The sequence below is a fragment of the Theobroma cacao genome, chromosome 4, assembly GCF_000208745.1.
Source record: "Theobroma cacao cultivar B97-61/B2 chromosome 4, Criollo_cocoa_genome_V2, whole genome shotgun sequence".
Lineage (NCBI taxonomy): Eukaryota > Viridiplantae > Streptophyta > Magnoliopsida > Malvales > Malvaceae > Theobroma > Theobroma cacao.
In genome coordinates, this window is record NC_030853.1 from 31,301 (window position 1) to 50,576 (window position 19,276).

General features: G+C 32.9%; 1 protein-coding gene across 2 annotated transcripts; it reads left to right on the plus strand.

Moving 5' to 3' along the window:
* On the plus strand, positions 204-8,137 carry LOC18600669 (UTP--glucose-1-phosphate uridylyltransferase). Of its 2 annotated transcripts, XM_007031258.2 has the most exons (22): positions 204-315; positions 478-583; positions 680-727; positions 843-934; positions 1,039-1,129; positions 1,259-1,319; positions 1,418-1,495; positions 1,582-1,632; positions 1,738-1,811; positions 2,731-2,803; positions 2,910-2,967; positions 3,079-3,125; positions 3,221-3,286; positions 3,959-3,991; positions 6,088-6,140; positions 6,207-6,282; positions 6,354-6,410; positions 6,500-6,583; positions 6,666-6,764; positions 6,849-6,953; positions 7,663-7,734; positions 7,819-8,137. In XM_007031258.2, exons 2-22 carry the CDS (start codon positions 531-533, stop codon positions 7,843-7,845), a joined length of 1,398 nt encoding a protein of 465 aa, XP_007031320.2. In that variant the 5' UTR covers positions 204-315; positions 478-530; the 3' UTR covers positions 7,846-8,137. The 2 variants fall into 2 exon arrangements, with proteins under 2 accessions (XP_007031320.2, XP_017975453.1); XM_018119964.1 differs by lacking the exon at positions 204-315 and having other exon boundaries at positions 323-583.

Genomic DNA, 19,276 nt, shown 5'->3' on the forward strand with positions numbered 1-19,276 from the left:
TTTCATCGTTTTTTCATCAATAATTTTCTATGAAGTAGATTCTAAAAATAAATTATCAAATACATTTTTAATGGATTATTTATCTCACACTAAAGAGTAAAGAGTTCAAGGAATCCTTTTATCTTCCTTTAATTTTTATTTATTATTTTGTAGTGGTATGAATGGCGTCAAGGGCCACATCCGTCACCCATCCCTGCGATTAGGTGTTGTCTGTACTCATGCTTCTGGAATATATATACTTGATAAAAGAAAAAAGAAAAAAAAAACGAAATTTGGTGTCGATGCGTATTTTACGAGCTTGAGATCATTTCCAAGGTGAGACAATAGTACGCAACGCAACATTCTCCTCCTATTCCTACATCTCTTTCTCTCTCTCTCTCCATATGTTATGTGTAGATATATACGTGCGTGCGATTTGATTTGGGCATTTCTAATTTATTTCTCGTTTCCTTTCCTTTGTGTTTTGGTTTTGCGTAGTGATAGAAAGATAGATAGCCTTGTTGCTTCCGCCATCACTCATCACCAATTCAATGGAAAAGCTCACGCACCTCAAATCTGCCGTTGCTTCTCTTTCTCAAATCAGGTTTCCAAATTTCTTCTGCTCTCATCTTTGATATCAGCAGTCATTCATAACTCATCAGTCAAGTATTGACAATAATAGCAATCTTTGATTTTTCAGTGAGAATGAGAAAAATGGATTCATCAACCTCGTCTCTCGCTATCTCAGGTAAAATTAAAATAAAATAGCCCTTTTGGATCTGTTTTTTTTTTTCTTTTTCTAAATTTTTATATTTAGCTTCCAATTCTGATATTGAAAATGTCATAAATGATAAACATCGAAGTGGAGAAGCGCAGCACATAGAATGGAGTAAGATCCAAACACCAACTGATGAGGTGGTGGTTCCTTATGATACCTTGGTTCCCATTCCTGATGGTAATAACATTAATCAATATATATCCATTTTTGTTTAAGAAGAAAGGAAAATCGGATCGCATTTGATTTGATCTTTGACTAAACAAGCAAACAAACTGATGCAGATCCAGCTGAAACTAAGAAGCTTTTGGACAAACTTGTTGTCTTAAAGCTTAATGGAGGTCTTGGGACAACAATGGGGTGTACTGGTCCCAAGTATGTCTTTTCATCCTATTCCATCTACTCTAAATAAATAATCATATACTCCTATATTTTGCTTACTAGAGAAAATTATAAACTACTGAATATCTAATTATTGTTGTTCCTTTAAAAAAAAAAACACAGATCTGTGATTGAAGTTCGTAATGGCTTGACATTTCTTGACCTGATTGTTATACAGATCGAGGTATCAACTTTTCCCCCTCATAAATTGTTGAATTGCTCTCCTTTTTCCTTTTTGTTTTATGTTAGGAGCTTCAGCTGACAATTTTTCCTTTTGTCCAGCATCTTAATTCGAAATACGGATGCAGTGTTCCGTTGGTTCTGATGAACTCATTCAACACCCATGATGACACACTGAAGGTTCCTACTTTTATGTAACTTGACTTGTTATTTTCATATTTATTAGAGATTGGATCTAATATTCTTATAACTCTTGCTCAATGCAGATTGTAGAGAAGTATTCCAATTCAAACATTGAGATTCATACTTTTAATCAGGTTGGTGATATTGATTTCAAATTTGCATCCAACAACTTAAAACTGAGATCGTTTTCTTGTATTTTCTTTCCCTGATTTTTCCCTTCATCTCTTGGATAATCATAGAGCCAATATCCTCGTTTGGTTGTTGAAGATTTTACTCCATTACCATGCAAAGGCCAGCCTGGCAAAGATGGATGGTAACCTATTACTTAATTTATTTCTTTTCCGCTTAATTTAGTCACTTTATTACCATGCAAAGGCCAGCCTGGCAAGGTTAATTGGTATACTTGTAGCTAAAGATGGATCATATTTTTTAAGACCTGAAATTTTGCAGTTTCATCTGCTGGTCTCGTTTCATGTGCCTTCAATAATAGCTGTGAATCACTGAAGATGGTATTCATTATTTTTGAGCTTTGTAGTTAAACTTGAACTGGTCATTTGCCTCTTAGCATTTTATGAACTTTGGCATATTTTGAAGCTTTGAAGTGGTTCAGAAACAGATGGATTTATTATAAAGATTAAGTGGTTAGTTGTAATTCAGGAAAGCATGGGGAATTCACGGGTCATTAATGTTTAGAGTCTTTTCAAAATCATTTTTCTTTTCCTTTTGAATCTAAGCCATAAGCCATTCCTACGAAAAGTAGTAGTTGTTTTTGTTGTTTTGAAATGTGGCCCATAAGTTCATAAGAATTTTATGTTAAATGATGAATGTTTTTATTCTAGTTTAAGGTTTTCACAGGATTCAACATGGTTGAAGAGGATCAAAGTTTTTGTAAATGAAGTATAAGAATTTTATAGAATTTTATGTTAAATGATGAATGTTTCTCTTCTATTTTAAGGTTTTCACTGGACTCTGCACTGTTGAATGGTTTGAGTTATGGGTAATATAGTCATCAGATTGATTGATTTCAAATATGTATCTATAGTTTCTATATATGCTATCTTTTGCCTGCAGTTGGATAGTTCACAATGTGAAAATTATTTATTCCAGCTTTTTAGTTTTATTAGTGTTCTGCAGTGATTAGGGTTGAGAATAATGATGGAGCTTTTGATTACTTGTTTTAATTGCTTATTTCGTGTTTTTCTCTTTACAATATCAATTTTTTCTGGATGAAGGTATCCTCCTGGCCATGGTGATGTGTTTCCATCTTTAATGAACAGTGGCAAGCTTGATGCTTTCCTATCACAGGTTGTGGCTGCAATGCAGTGTGATTTCTGTTTTTTGGAAAAAATTTCATGTATTGAATTGGAAATTTCATTTTGGTAATTTATTTATATTTCATTTTTAATTGTAGGGCAAGGAGTATGTGTTTATTGCCAACTCAGACAACCTGGGTGCTATTGTTGACTTGAGTATCCTCATTCTGGTTTCTAATGAACTCTGCTTTCTAGTTAGTAGTCACACACACACACACGAATCTCAAGTTGTTTCTGGCTATTTTAGTCCTTGACAGGATGCTATAGAAATCTTAAATCATTTGATCAAAAACAAGAACGAATACTGTATGGAGGTACAGGAAGCTATTTAAAAAATTCCTCATTGTAAGCAATGTTATTTGGTTTTCCTAGCTCCATGATTATAGCTTCATTACCTTTGTTTATGTAGGTTACACCCAAAACCTTAGCTGATGTGAAGGGTGGTACTCTTATTTCTTATGAAGGAAAAGTTCAGGTATGAAATGAACTCTTATTTTCTTTAGGATTTATTTATCAATCCTCCCTTATTTTTTCAAAAGAAGAGTATCTGCGGTTGCAAAGATAAGCTTCGTTATCTTTCTTTTTAATCAGCATAAATAGGATTTTGGAATATAATTACTATTTCGCATGTTTTGTGATAATGACTTGATAAACCAAATGCATAAAACCTTTAAAAAAAAAACCAAATGCATAAACAATGTCATACTGTCTTGTTAAAATTTTGTTAATAGATTTTCCAATCCTAGAAAACTAAATAATTATTGTTGTCTTTTACCACAAAACTAAAAACAGTCTGAGTTTATTGTAATCTCGTTCTAGATATTGAAAAATGAGAAATGATTTCTGCAGCAAAAAGCTTACTGAAGTTAATTTTGAATAATTTCCTGCTTAAGCTTTTGTTTGTAGTTAATTGTCTCAGAGTTTTTTCCTTTTGGGATCATGATACATTCTGTTTTGTGCAATGTTATCTTTTTCTAATGCTTAATGGTGAATCATTGCTGAGAAAGAAAACAAATATTTTCCCCTCCACTGTGCACTAGTATACAACACATTTTTCGTCTTCTGCATTTGAAAGGAAGATAACAGAATGAATTTAGACATTGGCTAACAACCTTTTATTTATTTTGATTTTATTTATGTGATTCAGCTTCTTGAAATCGCCCAAGTCCCTGATGAACATGTAAGTTATCCAGATCTCCCATCTTTTGCTTGTCTATTTTTTCTTTTACGTCAATTGGTTTTAACTCTTCTTTTCTAATCTCTAATAGAGATCACATGGTTTTAATATTAGAATCATCACAATTTTGGATGGCAAGTGATGCTAGGCAGTGCTTGGATTTGCCACCTTTAATAAAATACGTTTAATTATAGTGGGGATGATTACTATGTGAGCTATTCTTATTAGATGTTTGTAAGAAAGCTAAAGTTTTTTGGGGTGGTTGTTGACTTCAGTTTTTATGAGACAATATCTACTATATTAACAAATATTGAACAGCTAGAAAGTTGGACATTTCGCTGAAGTTTAGGTTAACTAGGTTGCGAAGATAAAAATTTTGGGGGCAGTTAGGATTTGTAAAGGAATATCCTATAGGCTAAGATTGAATGAAGAAATCAATGTTTAGAAAGTTGTTCAGATGCTTTTCTGTAACTATGAACAATAGTTTAAGCAGTGAAGTAGTAGTCACTGCTCAGACCAACAGGCAAGTTTATTTCCCTTTTATTTGTTTCCAATCCTTGAAACTGAGTATTTGCATTGTAAACCAATCACCAAACCCCTATTATCTTCTTTCATCCGGTTAAGCGCTAAAATTACAAGTTATTGCCAACCATTTTACTATATTTTTCTTAATTTCAGGCGACCCTTTTCCCCATCCTAACACAAAAGTGGCCTTTACTATCCTATTCCTACAAGGACCTGAGGTTGATATCATGAAACTGCCAAGATTGACCAACTCCAAAACTTTAAAACTATTGTTTCCCTTTACTATTTACTATTTAAAACTTTGGATCTCACAAAATTGGCCATTACTACCCTCACTTTCCCTTTCTTTCTCATTGTTCTTTTTTGCGCCCCTTTCTTCTTTCTTTTACTGATTTCAACCTCCCTTTCTTTCTATTTCACCCACCAATTTGGGTCCATGATTTTGGCTATTCAGGTTGTGTACCCAAGTGATCTAGGATGCAAAAGAACTGTGTACAAACTGCATAGCAGTTCCAAGAGGTAGCAGTGATCATGGTAGATATAGGGAGAAATTGGGCTGGGGGCCTTTTTTACTAAGAATTTAACAAGATTTACCTTGCTATTTGCAACTATTACTTCTAAAACATGAGAGATGAAAGGCTGAGCCAGAGGCTAAGAACATAACTAGATTTAATATTTTTTTTTGGATAATTTACAAGATTTAATATTAGGTGTAACATGTCTTTAGATTTGGGCCTAATTTTTGTAAATATTTAACAGGATTTGCAACTGTTAGGTCTAAATATGACAACTGGTTTTGGAAGTGTTAAAGTTAGTGGGGCAACATGATAGCCTTACAAGTGTGCTAACTTTATGTGAATTTTGATCTCTTGCTAAAGTCTAAACCCCAATGAACCCCCGTGTTTTTGTTTGGTAGGACTAATGAATCCAACACCTCTGTCTAGTGTTGGACGCATACAAATTCCTTCATCCCCTCTACATGGCGGCAGGCACCTAAATTGCCTATGCTAGCAAAGTGCCTTCAATTCTCTCTCTCTCTCTCTCTCTCTCTCTCTAAACAATGTTGAGGCTATCGGGAGGGTGGAAAGAATCTTTGAAGAATTTAATTATTTATAATTGTAATTGTGCTACTTTATTACATACTATGAATTCAATTGTAATTTTTATATATATTTTGGTTATTTAATATGGATTTGTATTTTACTTATTTTCCAAGTATTAAGGCTTTAAGTTTACATTAGTATTTTGAGTTTCTTCTATGGTTTTGACCATAAAAAGATGTTTCTTCTATAGTTTAGGGTTTACCTATAAATACCTTTGTCATTTCCTGGTAGGTTGAACTATGAAATATTGAAGCTTTTGATTATGAGAAATTAAGATTTTGATATTTTTAATATTTTATATCTGAATATTTGAGATTTTGGGTGTTTCCATTTTTATTTTGGAGAATTTTATTGAGATTTTCAGATTATTTGTCAAGTGTTCATTTTAGATAGTTTGTTCTACGTCACTGTTTGCACTGATAAAGAAAACTTTTATCAGGTTTATAGTTGACATGATTCTTTCTATTACAGGTCAATGAATTCAAGTCAATAGAGAAATTTAAAATTTTCAATACAAATAATTTGTAAGTCACGCTGCCTTAATATGGCGTAACTGCTTATTGGTTTAGCACTAATGATTTATGTTTCAGGTGGGTGAACCTGAAAGCAATTAAGAGGCTTGTGGAAGCTGATGCACTGAAGATGGAGATCATTCCAAACCCAAAGGTTTGTTTCTTTTGCTTTATGATGTTGCCTCTGTTAGAGTTCTGATTTTCAAATAATAAAATTACCTGTAGGAGGTCGATGGAGTCAAAGTTCTTCAACTGGAAACTGCAGCTGGTGCAGCAATTAGGGTATAAATTGTGCCAATTATGGTTATGATTTATTAAATGTTGAAATTTTTTTGAAACTTTTCTAACTGTTATTTCCATGTGTGAACAAGTTCTTTGATCGTGCTATTGGTGTCAATGTACCTCGATCACGATTCCTTCCGGTGAAGGCAACTTCAGATTTGCTACTTGTTCAGGTTATTTTCTTCTTCCACTGACACTGCAACCCTGGATGACGATATGAAGCTCCCTAACAGGTCCTCATTTTCTGTTTTGCAGTCTGATCTTTACACCTTAATCGATGGCTTTGTTATCCGGAATAAAGATAGAACGAATCCTGTGAACCCATCCATTGAATTGGGGCCTGAATTCAAGAAGGTAAATACTTGTCGTGTTTATCTTTCACTTTCTTATGGATGCTATTCGCATAAAGGCCTTGATAGTTTATAATTTGCTTAACAGGTTGGCAACTTCTTGAGTCGATTCAAGTCAATCCCAAGTGTCATTGATCTTGATAGCCTTAAGGTGACTGGTGACGTATGGTTTGGTACTGGTGTTGTTCTCAAGGTATTTTTACACGCTTCAGGTGTTGTTTACCTAGATGTATGTTTTGAAGTTTTGCCTCTACTGCCATATGGGCTAATATATAGGAAGCAATCAGTTGGCGCTTTTGCTGAAATTAAATATTATCATGATTGTATGTGGTGTCCTTGAAATTAAGTTTAGTGGAATTTCCCATTATTTGGATCCTTTTGATGAAATATAGGTCAAAATATCTGTTAGTTTTTAAATAGTTCTTGTAGCCTAGGTCTCTTATTTAGTTACTGGTGGTAATTTTGTGAAAGTAAATAATGCTGTAAATGGTTATAAATTATTGCTCTAAAGTATTGTGGTTCACCAATTTTGTAACTTTAATGGATTTGGCTGTAATGGTGTCTAATATGATGTAATAGATTAAAACCTGATTATTGCCGATGTTTGCAACAACATTGAAGAAAATGTGTACAACTGTATTGATGCTTATTTTTTTAAATAATTCATTTGATACTTCATCTGCAACGAAATCCAGTTGCTGGATGCTCTTTGCTTTGATGGTCCAGAGTATCATGGGAAATTTTGCTGTAGATATAGCCTCTGTCAAAAGGTTTAAACATAATGCTTCTAGTTTTACCTCTGGCACTTATCAGGATAGGTCAGCAAGGTTCAAATAAACCGGAATTAGTATTTGATTTGATCAGCTTGTTGATTTAAACTATTTATAACCGAATCTTTTCAGGGGAAAGTGAGCATTGCTGCAAAACCTGGGGTGAAGTTGGAGATTCCTGACGGAGCTGTAATTGAAAACAAGGTAAACACTGGCATGCAGGACTCTTCCTTATTGCTATTACGCTATTGGTTTTGTTTTGCTAATTGGTTGCCATTTTGTCCGTAGGAAATTAATGGCCCCGAAGACATCTAAGAGTTGCCTGCCAAAGTTTCTGGTAGGGCTTACCCATGTTGAGTCTTGAAGATTTGACGTCTGGTTTTGGTCTTGCAATGGTTATGCTTGTTGATAGGAAATAAAATACATGTACTTGGAAGTATCTGGTTTGTATCTTGCGGGAGTTCCACCGAGAACTTTACTATTTGAGCTGTATGTGAGTGAAACCAGTATTCTGCTAATGTTCTATGACTTTGTTGTCTTCTATGTACTTTTTCTTATTAGCAATTTCACCCTTCCTACTTGGAGTAGGGACATCATTTCTCTATCATTCAAAGGCATTTCCAATTTTGAGAGATGATTAGGTTTTCCCAGCTATCAACCAAGGAATTCTGTTATGAAAACATCGTCTCAAATAAAATCTTCCAAAGGAGGAGGATAAATCTTCGTTCTTAAATGGTCAATCGAAAGAATTATAAAATAAGAATAAAATTGGTCAAATTATAAAATTAGTTCTTGTATTTTATAAAAATTGTGAATTTAGACTTTGTACAATAATTTGTTAACATTAAGTCTCTATACAATTTAAATGTTGATAATGTTGGTTCAATGTGTTAAATATTTTCTATTACTTACATGATATGATTTTTAGTTGTGTAAGTGTGGTATTTTTTTTGTTGATGTAGCATTGAATCTAATGGTATAACAATGATAATATAATATTTTACAAATGATGTAATAATAATACTGACATGATGAACCAAGCATTGATATAAATTTTACAAATGCGAGTGTAAAATTATTTAATATGAGGTAAAGGTTTTAAACAGGATTGGAAAAGAAACAAATAAAAAATATAAATAGGGTTTTAAGATTTAGGGAAAGAGTGTTGTAAGATAAAGAAAAATTGAATTTTTATTTTTCTTGATTTAAAGTAGTGAAAAAAGTGTTATGAAATAGATAAAAAAATACCATATTATCATTAATAGACTATCATATTTAATGTCACATCAATAAAAAAAGTCATGTTGACATAAATAACAAAAAATTTTAAAAACTTTTAGTAATTGGATTAATATTGCCAATTTTAAAAAGTATAAAAATTTAATTTTTATAAATTATTATATAAAGATTAAATCCACCACTTTATTAGAGTATAAGGATTAATTGTATAATTTAACCTATAAAAATCAAGTGCTTAGGTAGAGGTGGCAAATGGGTGGATTTTTTTTTTATTTTGTTTAGAATGCAAAATTTTATTAATTAGGAATCACACCAAATGAAGTGCAGACTCCACAAAAATAACAGTCCAAGTACAACAAAGACAAATCAAATTGCTTTCAAAAAACAACCGTCAACAAGAAAGGAAAAAAAAATAAAAAGGGGCAACACAAGCCAAAGTAAAATGCCTAGCATCATCAAAAGCAAAAAGAAATAAAGTCAGGGCATAAGACAAAACGAAGATCAACAGATAAACTGAACCAAATCATCTGTACGATCAACACCATCCTTGGCTTAACATTCTGCAAGCTGATTAGCAGATGACGGAATGTACAACAACAACCATTTGAGCAGCTTACGTTTAAAATTATTCATCAAACACATAATATTTCTCATTCTCCAAGGAGTAAGAGAAGGATCGTCAGCCCATTGAACAACATTAGAAGAATCAGACTCCACAATAAGTTCATGAGTGTTAGCCCAAGGAAGGTTTCCTTAATAGTAAAAATCTCAGCAAAATTAGAATCAACAATACCCACAGATTTGGAGAAAAGAATCTTAATGCTACCGTTATTATCACACAAAACTCCACTAATCCCAGCATCCCTGGGATAGCCTCTAGCAGTTTCATCCACATTAAATTTCATGCATCCATTAGGAGGCTTGATCCAATCAGTCATTAGTTTCATCCACATTAAATTTCATGCATCCATTAGGAGGCTTGATCCAATCCATTAGAAGCTTTAGCATAAGAGGGGTCACTAACAACATCCATAACAGATGAATTCTTAGGAGGCCACCTGGCCTTAGCCCACCAACGCACTTTTAGTTTAATGACATCAAAAATTTGGAAAATATCAAAGAGCTTCCCATTGAAAATAAGATCATTTCTAGAGAACCAAATAGTCTATATTATAGAATAAAAAGCCATGTGCCAGATAGGATGTCACCTTTGCTTTAAAATAATGCCATTCCAGAGAAGAAAAAGATCTGTCATGTTGCTAGGAAGAACCATGTTTAAGTCTCAAGATTCAAGCCACAGGTTTCATGTTCTCCAAGAGTCATAGCATGCGAGACGTGCGAAGCAAAATAGCAAGCATGGTGATAACGCGAAGCGCACCTGAGGACTATCAGAGAATAAGGAGCTTGATACCGTGATGGCCATGTTAAAGGCTCAGGAGCACTGTCCAATGTAAGTTTGGACAATTAAAAACTCAAGTAAATCTTTTGGTGATTGTTGCAAGTATCTCCAATGCTAGCTTAGGAGATAGGGGAAAAAGAGCCAAAGTGCTAGAGCCTAAGTACTATATACAAAAGGGCTAGAGATGTGAAAAAGCTAGAGAATTTCCTCTTTGATATAGAACATTACTTCCGAGCTGTCATGTGAAATCCCACCTTTTAGTTAAAGAATGGAAAGTATAACTTAACTTGTTGAGCTAGGGATTTGAAGTTCTATAAATGATTTTGAACACTTTTTAGCTTAAGAATACCCATCAAATGATATCAAAGAAGTTTTGGGAAAGTTAAGATTCAAATGGGGTTAAAAAGACTTGATTTTCCTCTAGAAAATAATATTCTGAAGCCAAAATATCGAGACTTAGCTGAAAGTATTGAGACTTGATTCATGGGATGAAGAATGTCTCGAGACTTCACATAAGGTATTGAGACATGACTACTTCAAAAGAAAGTATTGACACTTTCAAACAAAGTATCGAGACTTTGGTTGAAATACCCTAAACAAAACCATTTTGTTTCAAAAATATTGACACTTAAGCTCAAACTATCAATACTTCAACGTCAGACTTCGAAAAATAAAGGATAAACTTGTGTTTTCACACCTTTAAATAGAGCTCAAATTTCGAGACCTAACATTCCCCTCACTATTCCTGCTGCCAAAGCTTTTGTTTTTCACTCTTTTAACTCTTTTCCAAGCTTCAAATTTGTTTTCCTTAAAAGAACAAGTGGTTTCAAATCATTAACTCGTTTTCCATTATTTTGGAGGTAAGCGAATGATTTTTCAGCAATTATGTTTACGAGTTTTTCTCTAAAACTTCTGTTAAGTCCTAAAATGGTGATTTTTTATCTCAAATGCTAGGTTTCAAACATTTTCTAGCATAATAAGCTCATCAAGGGAAAGCTATCACTAATTAAAATTAGTTTTGGAGACTAGACTATGGTTGAAAGTATGAATAGAAAAATAAATAGAGATTTGGACTAAGTTAGTTGGAGATTTATACTCAAGGTTATACTTAATATGCTATTTATGATGCTAAGGATGTTATTGATACTTGTTTAAATGTTGCTAGGCAATGTAGAAAACGTTGGTATTTTTGGAGAAGCCCAGTACTCATCGAAAGTCAAGAAAAGGTTCAATACACTCCAAGAAAGTGAGTAGATATATCGTTTTTAAATTATTTTAGTATGTAAAGCTAAAAGCATGAATTGATGAGTTACTTGGGTGACATGATTTCTATTCCCATTTTAAAGGTGAAAATATATTTGTGATTGAACCCATGTTTTGAAAGAGTTTTCAAACTTATATATATATATATATATTAGTTTTCAACAATGGGGATAAGTCCTTTCAATCGATTTAGACCAAACCACCATTTCAATAAGATATGTATAAAATGCATGTATGTTAAGTTGAAATTGGATGTATTGATGATTCCACATACCACACGAGTTAAGAACAAACACATAATGTATAAAATGCATGTATGTTAAGTTGAAATTGGATGTATTGATGATTCCACATACCACACGAGTTAAGAACAAACACATAATGTATGCTAAGTTACCATTATATGTGTTGATGATTCCACGCATTATATGAGATAAGAATGAGCACATGATGTATGCTATGTTGCAATGTATGTGATGATGATTCCATATGCTATATGAGATAAGTATGAGTACATGTTTAAAATGCCATATACATGACAACGTTGAATGAGAATGATGAACTATATGATGAGTATGTAATGATTGATAGATCAGAATAAAATGATAAGGTGTCCACGTTAATGACAGTTATACCATTGACAACTATGAGCTCTATGGGTAATGGAAGCTATACCATTGCGATCTTTTTATGAGAACGGGAGTGAAGCGCTGATTCCATTCCTACGTGCGCCACATTTGTCCAGGTTAATGGGGGTTATACCATTATCAATCCCATGGGTAATAAAGGGCCATACCATTACCATTATGTCTTATAGGAGATGGACATTTTCATAGTCACTAGCTAGACCTTAGCTTGATCATTGACTTGATCAAATGTAAGTTGCTAAGTTATTCTAATACATGTTATGTTAGAGATGCTTAGAAAGAGGTTTCTTAGCCAATTATGGATGAAAGTTAAGATGTAAAACTTATATTAAGTCTAGGAAGAGGAAGTCTCGATACCTATGAAACGAAATGCTAAGAAAGCATTCTATGAAAGAAGTCTCGATACCTTTAAAGGAGATATCGAGACCGCACCCAAGATTCTCGACACCTCCCTTGAAGGTATTTAGACATCAAGCATAGAATGAAAATGTTAGCCCTTTTTTGATGTATTATAAATGGTTTTACACTTAGGCTTTATTCGAAAGGTTTATATGGCTTTTAAATGCTTTGAAAGACACTCAAAGATTTGATGTAAATCTATTTTCAATATTTTGTTATTCAAATATTTTATTCCAAAGGTTTAATTATGAGTTCAAAGGCTTGAAATATATTTTTAGCAAAGTTGATAAATGTGCATTTGAAAGATTACATGCATGGTTATTTAGAGGTTATATTTGTTTAAAAGCTCTAACTTCTTGACTTATTCACTTATCATATCCATTTACGGAGTCTTTATGACTCACACATTAGTTTCCCATTTTTTTTGGTAGATTAATGATAGTTTTTTTACTAGCAATCAGTGTCATGGAGACGTGATCTGTTCCTCTTCTTTCGGTAGGTGATCTAACAGCTGCTTTCAGCTTAGAGGTCGTGTTATGTTTCGTTGATGAGTTGGTCTTTATGTACGTTTATGTTATGAATGTTGAATATATTATGGAGTTGTAGCTTTTCATGGCATTGTGCATATTTTACTGATTTATATTTTCATGGCTAAGGGCCCAGTTAAGCATCAAGGTGCAAGTACATGTTTACTGAGATGATTTTAAGCTACATTTGAAATGACATGATATGAGCATGTGAGCTTTTCCACATGTTATAAGCCAACATTTCGTAATGATTGATGTGATGGTGCTTTTCTACAATTTATATGATATATGAATGAATGTTTAATGGTTTATATGTGTAAAAGGAGAAAATTTGTTATCCAATTACAAAATGCCATATGTTTGAAATTAGTGAATTGAAGATATTTTTTAAATACGAATTACTTACCGCCGTATGGACTTGAAGATAGCATTTAAGATAGCCTTATAATTAATCATAAAATAATTAATTTAATGGTTGAATTATCTCAAAAACACGTAGTTGGACTAATTAAAATTCACCTATGAGTCATATATATTTGTTTCTTGAGATAATATTTAATTTGGACTAATTAAAATTTGCTTATTGGTCATCTAAGTATCTCTAAATAAATCAAGATAATTCAGAGATAATATTTAAATTTGACCGAGCAAAATTTACTTAATAGTCATCCAATTTATTTTTAAAAAAAAAAGATAATTTAGAGATAAATTCTAAATTTGATCATCCAATTTATCTTTAAATAAATTAAGATAATTTAGAGATAATACTCAAATTCGACCAATCAAAACTCAAAGACTTAGAGTTTGACCAATCAAAAGATCATTTATGAGTCATCATGATTTATCTCTAATTAAATTAAAATAATTTAAAGATAAATTCAAGGAGACTAAATTTTCATGAAAATCTCTCATCTAGCACTATAAATACAATACTCCTTCAAGCCAATTGACGAACCACTAAGAAAAAAGATCAAGGGAGAAAGAAGAAAATTCTGAAGAACCAAAGCCTCCAAAGTTCCACATATCCAAGAAAAAAGGAAGATTCTGAAGACCAAAGCCTTCAGAGTTCCACATATCTAAAAAGGAATATCTAAAGACCAAAACCTCTCTAGATTTCCAATCTACAAGTCCAAGTGATCCAAATTGTTTGTTTCAAGATCAAGTCAGAGTACCCTTGAAGCAAAGCCTTCAATTTGTTCATAAGACCCTTGAGGTCGAGATCAAGTCATAAGACCCTTGAGGTCGAGACCAAGTTATAAGACCCTTGAAGCAAAGCCTCTAATTTGTTCATAAGACCCTTGAGGTCGAGATCAAGTCATAAGACTCATAAGACCCTTGAAAAAAATATTCATTCAAGATCAAGTCGTAGACCTTTGTAGAAAATATTCATTCAAGATCAAGTTGTAAACCCCTGAGGTTGAGATCAAGTCATAAGACTCATAAAACCCTAGAAGAAAATATTCATTAAAGATCAAGTCGTAGATCCTTGTAGAAAATATTCTTTCAAGATCAAGTTGTAAACCATTAAAACTAATTCAAGATCAAGTCATAAACCTTTTAAACACATATTCATTCAAGATCAAGTCGTAGACCCTTGAAGCAAATTCAAGATCGAGGCATAAAACCCTTAGAAAACATATTCGTTCAAGATCAAGTCATCATAACCCCTAAAACAAGGATTGAAGAAACTAATTAGAAGATATTCTTTATTGGAAAAGAATCCTAGATATTGTAAATTCACGTTTGATATATAAATAAATATTTGATATTTGTCTCCTAATTTTTCAAGTCTAAAACATTCGACACAAAATTTATGTGTACAATATGATTTTTTTAGTTTATGTATGGATGTAAAAGGCTTACGTAAGTCTAGCAGGCTATATTTGTCTAGGTCCATGCGTCAGTCACCGACTCCCAAAAATGGGTCGTGACATGTCCACATTGAGTCAAAAGAAAAGGTGGCAATGGCCACGATGTATCTTGCTGGGGATGCCACATTATGGTGGTATTCAAAATTTGTCAATGGTGAATGCCTCATCAACACTTGGGTCGACCTCAAACGAGAAGTAAAGAATCAATTTTCCTTAAGAATGTCTAATGACTCCCTTCCTTAAAAGCTCTCCTTTAACAGTCTTTAACCTTTAAGAACATGCCAACAAAGAACTTCCATTTTAGGAAGGGCAATGAAATACCCCATACTTTGATATGGTGATAAATAAAGCGTGTCGGATGCTAATTGAGACCAATTATAATGTTTAAACGTGATGGAAGATTAAAGGAATAGTTTCGGATAAAATGATTCGCACGCGAGAAAATAATAATAAAATAATAATAATTTTATCGGAGGAGAATTTGTGAGATAAAAGGTGATTTGAAAGTCAAGTGATGCATACTAATGTATTTTAGGTACCAAGGAGACAAAATAAAATTTTTAGAATAAAATAATATTTTATTAATTAAATAATATTAAAATATTAATATTTAATCGGATGTCGAAATTAGTCATGAAGAAGGATCATATGGTTGATCCAAGTGGGGGAAAAAAAATACAAGTGAATTTTTGGAGAAATGAGCGACAAAAGTGAAATACGCGTGTTTGGTTAAGTCGAATCAACGCGGATAAGTAAATATTTAAATATTGTGGTAATATCACGTTTAGGTGTAATTTTTATATTTCAGTGGTACACGCATCGAGAAAGGAAGTTAGATGAAAATTGAAATTTTTAGAAGTATTAAAAAGATCGAATTTAACATATAAAAGTTAAAGGATATGTAGTGAAATTAATGAGAGAAATAAAATGAATATAAAGTAAAATAATAATAATATAAAAAAATATTTGAGGACCAACATGGGCAACCGCCCATGTGGTCAATAAAAGAGTCAAAGACTCTTGGTGAATTGGAGGGGGGGGGGGGGCATGTGGAGCAAAAAATGAAGGCAGAAAAATTTTGATGTGGCCGGTTGGAATGTTGTGGAACATTCAAGAGAGAAATAAAATATATATATATATATATGTGTAATTGACCAAACTAAGTGAAGAAGACCAAGAAGAAAAGAGAGGTCGGTTAAGGGAGAGTAAAGGAGAAATAAAAGAGCAAAGGAAGAAGAAAGAACCGAGAAAAAGAAAAACAAAAAGAAAACCGTGCATGAGAAAGGAAAACAAAAGGAAAAGATAGCTGAGTTGAGGAGCTGTTTTTGCTACCATTCAAGAAGGAAAAGAGAGCCATTTAAGGGCTGGTTTTGGAGGCTGAATAGTGCCATTTTTCTACTAGTTTTGGAGGCTGAAAAGTGCCATTTTTCTGCTGGTTTTGGAGGTCAAAAGTGCAGAATTTTGCAGTAGAAAATTTAAGTTTTGAGGTGTTGTTTTGATGGTTAATTGTGACTGTTTTGGTTGCAAATTTTTTTGAGGGAAAGGTGCAACTTAGCTGTTGAAATTTTAAGGAAAAACAGAGTAGCATAGCTGCTGATTTTGAAGCAAAAATAAGCAACCTTAGCTGCTGAAAAATTAAAAGTTGAAAGACAAGAAAGGGTGACCGGTGGTGAAAGGGAGAGAGAGGAAGAGAGTGGGACGATTTGTGCATGTGAAGAGAAGAAAAAGGAAGACAACAAGGCTGCTGGACGGTGGGAGAGAAAGAAAGAAAGAAAAGAAAAGAAAAGAAAGGAAAAGAAAATAACAAGGAAAATGGGCATGGCCCAATAAGTAAGAAAAATGGACATGGTTCAATAAAGGAAAAATGAACATGGTCCAATTAAAAAGAAATGAGAGAAGTCCATGAATAAGAGTCCAAAAACACCAAAGGAAGAAAAATTCAAAAGAAAAAGAAGGTGGAGATTTGGGCCAACCTAGTTTAATTGGGTAAAATTTCTTTACTCTTCACCATGATTTATTTTGAAATTGGACTATATGAAGGCTAGTTTATTTTATTTAATTATGCATTAGTTAGTTAGTGATATGAAGTAAATTTAAGTTGCTTAGAAGGTTGAAATAGGCACTTAATACCGTAAATAAGTTACCAGTGTTAATAATCTAAAGAATTATGTGAACGAAGGATGCAATTAATTATAGTAAAAATATATTAAGATATGAATTAGGTGAGTGGATTTTATAATAGAATGAGAGGAAGGGAAGTGGAATTAATGCACTAAATGTAGTGGATTTAAATTGTGCTAGGAAAGTTGATGTGGAAGCGTGTCGAGCAAAGTATATGATTGGCAATTAGGAGTAATTGTACGCGTATATAAAGTAATAGCGACGTAGAAATCCTGCTATTGTGAGGTGAGTAACCTTACCATCATTTTAATTATCTAAAGTATGTTTTTAATCGATTTTGATGAAATTTTATGAAAATGAAATTAAAAGGTAAATCTTGAGTTTTACAAACAAAATGTGTCTACATGAAAAGATTTTATAAATTGTTTTAAAATTGAATGATGATTTTGAAAAATAGAGTAATTAGAGACCACTTGTTATGAATTAAATTTATGAATTTAATGGCTTATGACAGTATTTGCATGAATGGCTGAATTGGTATTGGTGTTGAAATGTATGAAATGTGTATTTAACCTTGAAAGACTGTGAATTATAATAATTGTCATGTCACGCTAGAATGAATTTTATTGATTGGTGGATTATATATATTAATTAATCACTACAGTAGGGGATTTCTGTGGATCAGCCTTTTAGAGGGACACGATAAACCCCATTATATTCTTACCTCGAACGGAGAGGCGCGTAGGGTATCTCCTGGGGTAAAGCTTAGGGTTCATTTCACGCCAAACCACCACATGAAGGGAAACTCAGCCAACGTCAAGGAACGACTATGTTTTCTCAAACTAAAAATATGTTTTACGTGTATACGAAATTTTTAACAGCCTTGGCGGGCTCGAGTGTACGCCTCTGATCAAGGTGTTATCGAGTATATTTGATGGCATGAGCCAACTGTTTATGAAAGTCATAAGCCCTAATGAGAAATTGAATGAAATACAACCGTTTGCATGGGTTGGGATAAATTTTCAAATTGTGAAATACTTAAAAATGATGAGACATTTTAATTGTCACCTTTTACTCGGTTTTAGTTGATTTAAATGATGTTTGTTTACTCACAGGGATTTTATAATCTCACCACCCTCCTTTTCACCAATTTCAGGCTCCGAGTAGGCTGTAGATAGCTGAATCTATCGAGGGCTTCTAGTGGATTAGCGTCCTCCACACTGTAGGTTCACAATTTTTTTTATTTCTAGTTATTTGTGGGACCACTTGATATTGTAAATTTAAATTAATTTAAATACTCTAGTTTATTGCGTTACAGTATGAATGAATTTATTTTGTTTTTACGTTACAAAAAGTATTTACGCATAACTCCAAAATTTCTGTTTATAAGAGAACAAAATATTTTATTGAATATTTTGTTTTATCTTCTTATTGTATTCAAATAATTATAATTTCATTTTAAATAAAGATTTTAGATGCTTAAACTTATTTTTAATTGTGAATTATGCGATTGGTACTTGTTTACTACATTTTTAACTAGTTTCGAAATTTTCAGTGAAAAATAACCAAAATGTCCCTGTGAGATAAAACTTTTTATTTTATCAGTTTTAAGTTGAAAATAGCTGAAAATCCTTTAGAACATAATATTTGGCAACGGTTACTCACCGGGGGAAATGAAAAACTGATATTAAGCCTTGTGGGGTTCCGATTGACATTCCGGGAGATGAGTGCCCATCGGGACACCGCGACTGTTGTCACGGGCTCGAGGGAAGTTTCGGGTCGTGACAGGCAAGGTTAACCCAAACCTCTTTCCACATATGCCGTATGCCGATTATTAGCAACATTACTAGCAACCAATCTACAAAAAGATTTGGCAAAGTAGAGACCATTTGAACTCTCTTTCCATATGACCTTATCCAACATCTCTTTATCAAGAAAAACATTGCTTAAAATCTCCATTAATTGCTTCCAATGATCTCTCTCCCAATCAAAAAGGTCTTTTCTTAAAGGAATATCCTAACGCCAAAAATCGTCAATCCACGAGTCAAAACCAAGTAAGGATAAAATTTTGTTAGAAACAAGTGCAAAAATTAGTGGAAAAGCAACACAAAAAAAGAGATTATCAATCCAAATATCTTGCCAAAATTTAATACAATCACCTTTACCTAGAAGAAAACCAATACTTGCGTTCACCAAATCTGAAAAGTGACCATTATCTAGTGACGGGCTAATGATATTCCTCCATACATATGACATTCTTTGATAACTACGACAGGAAGG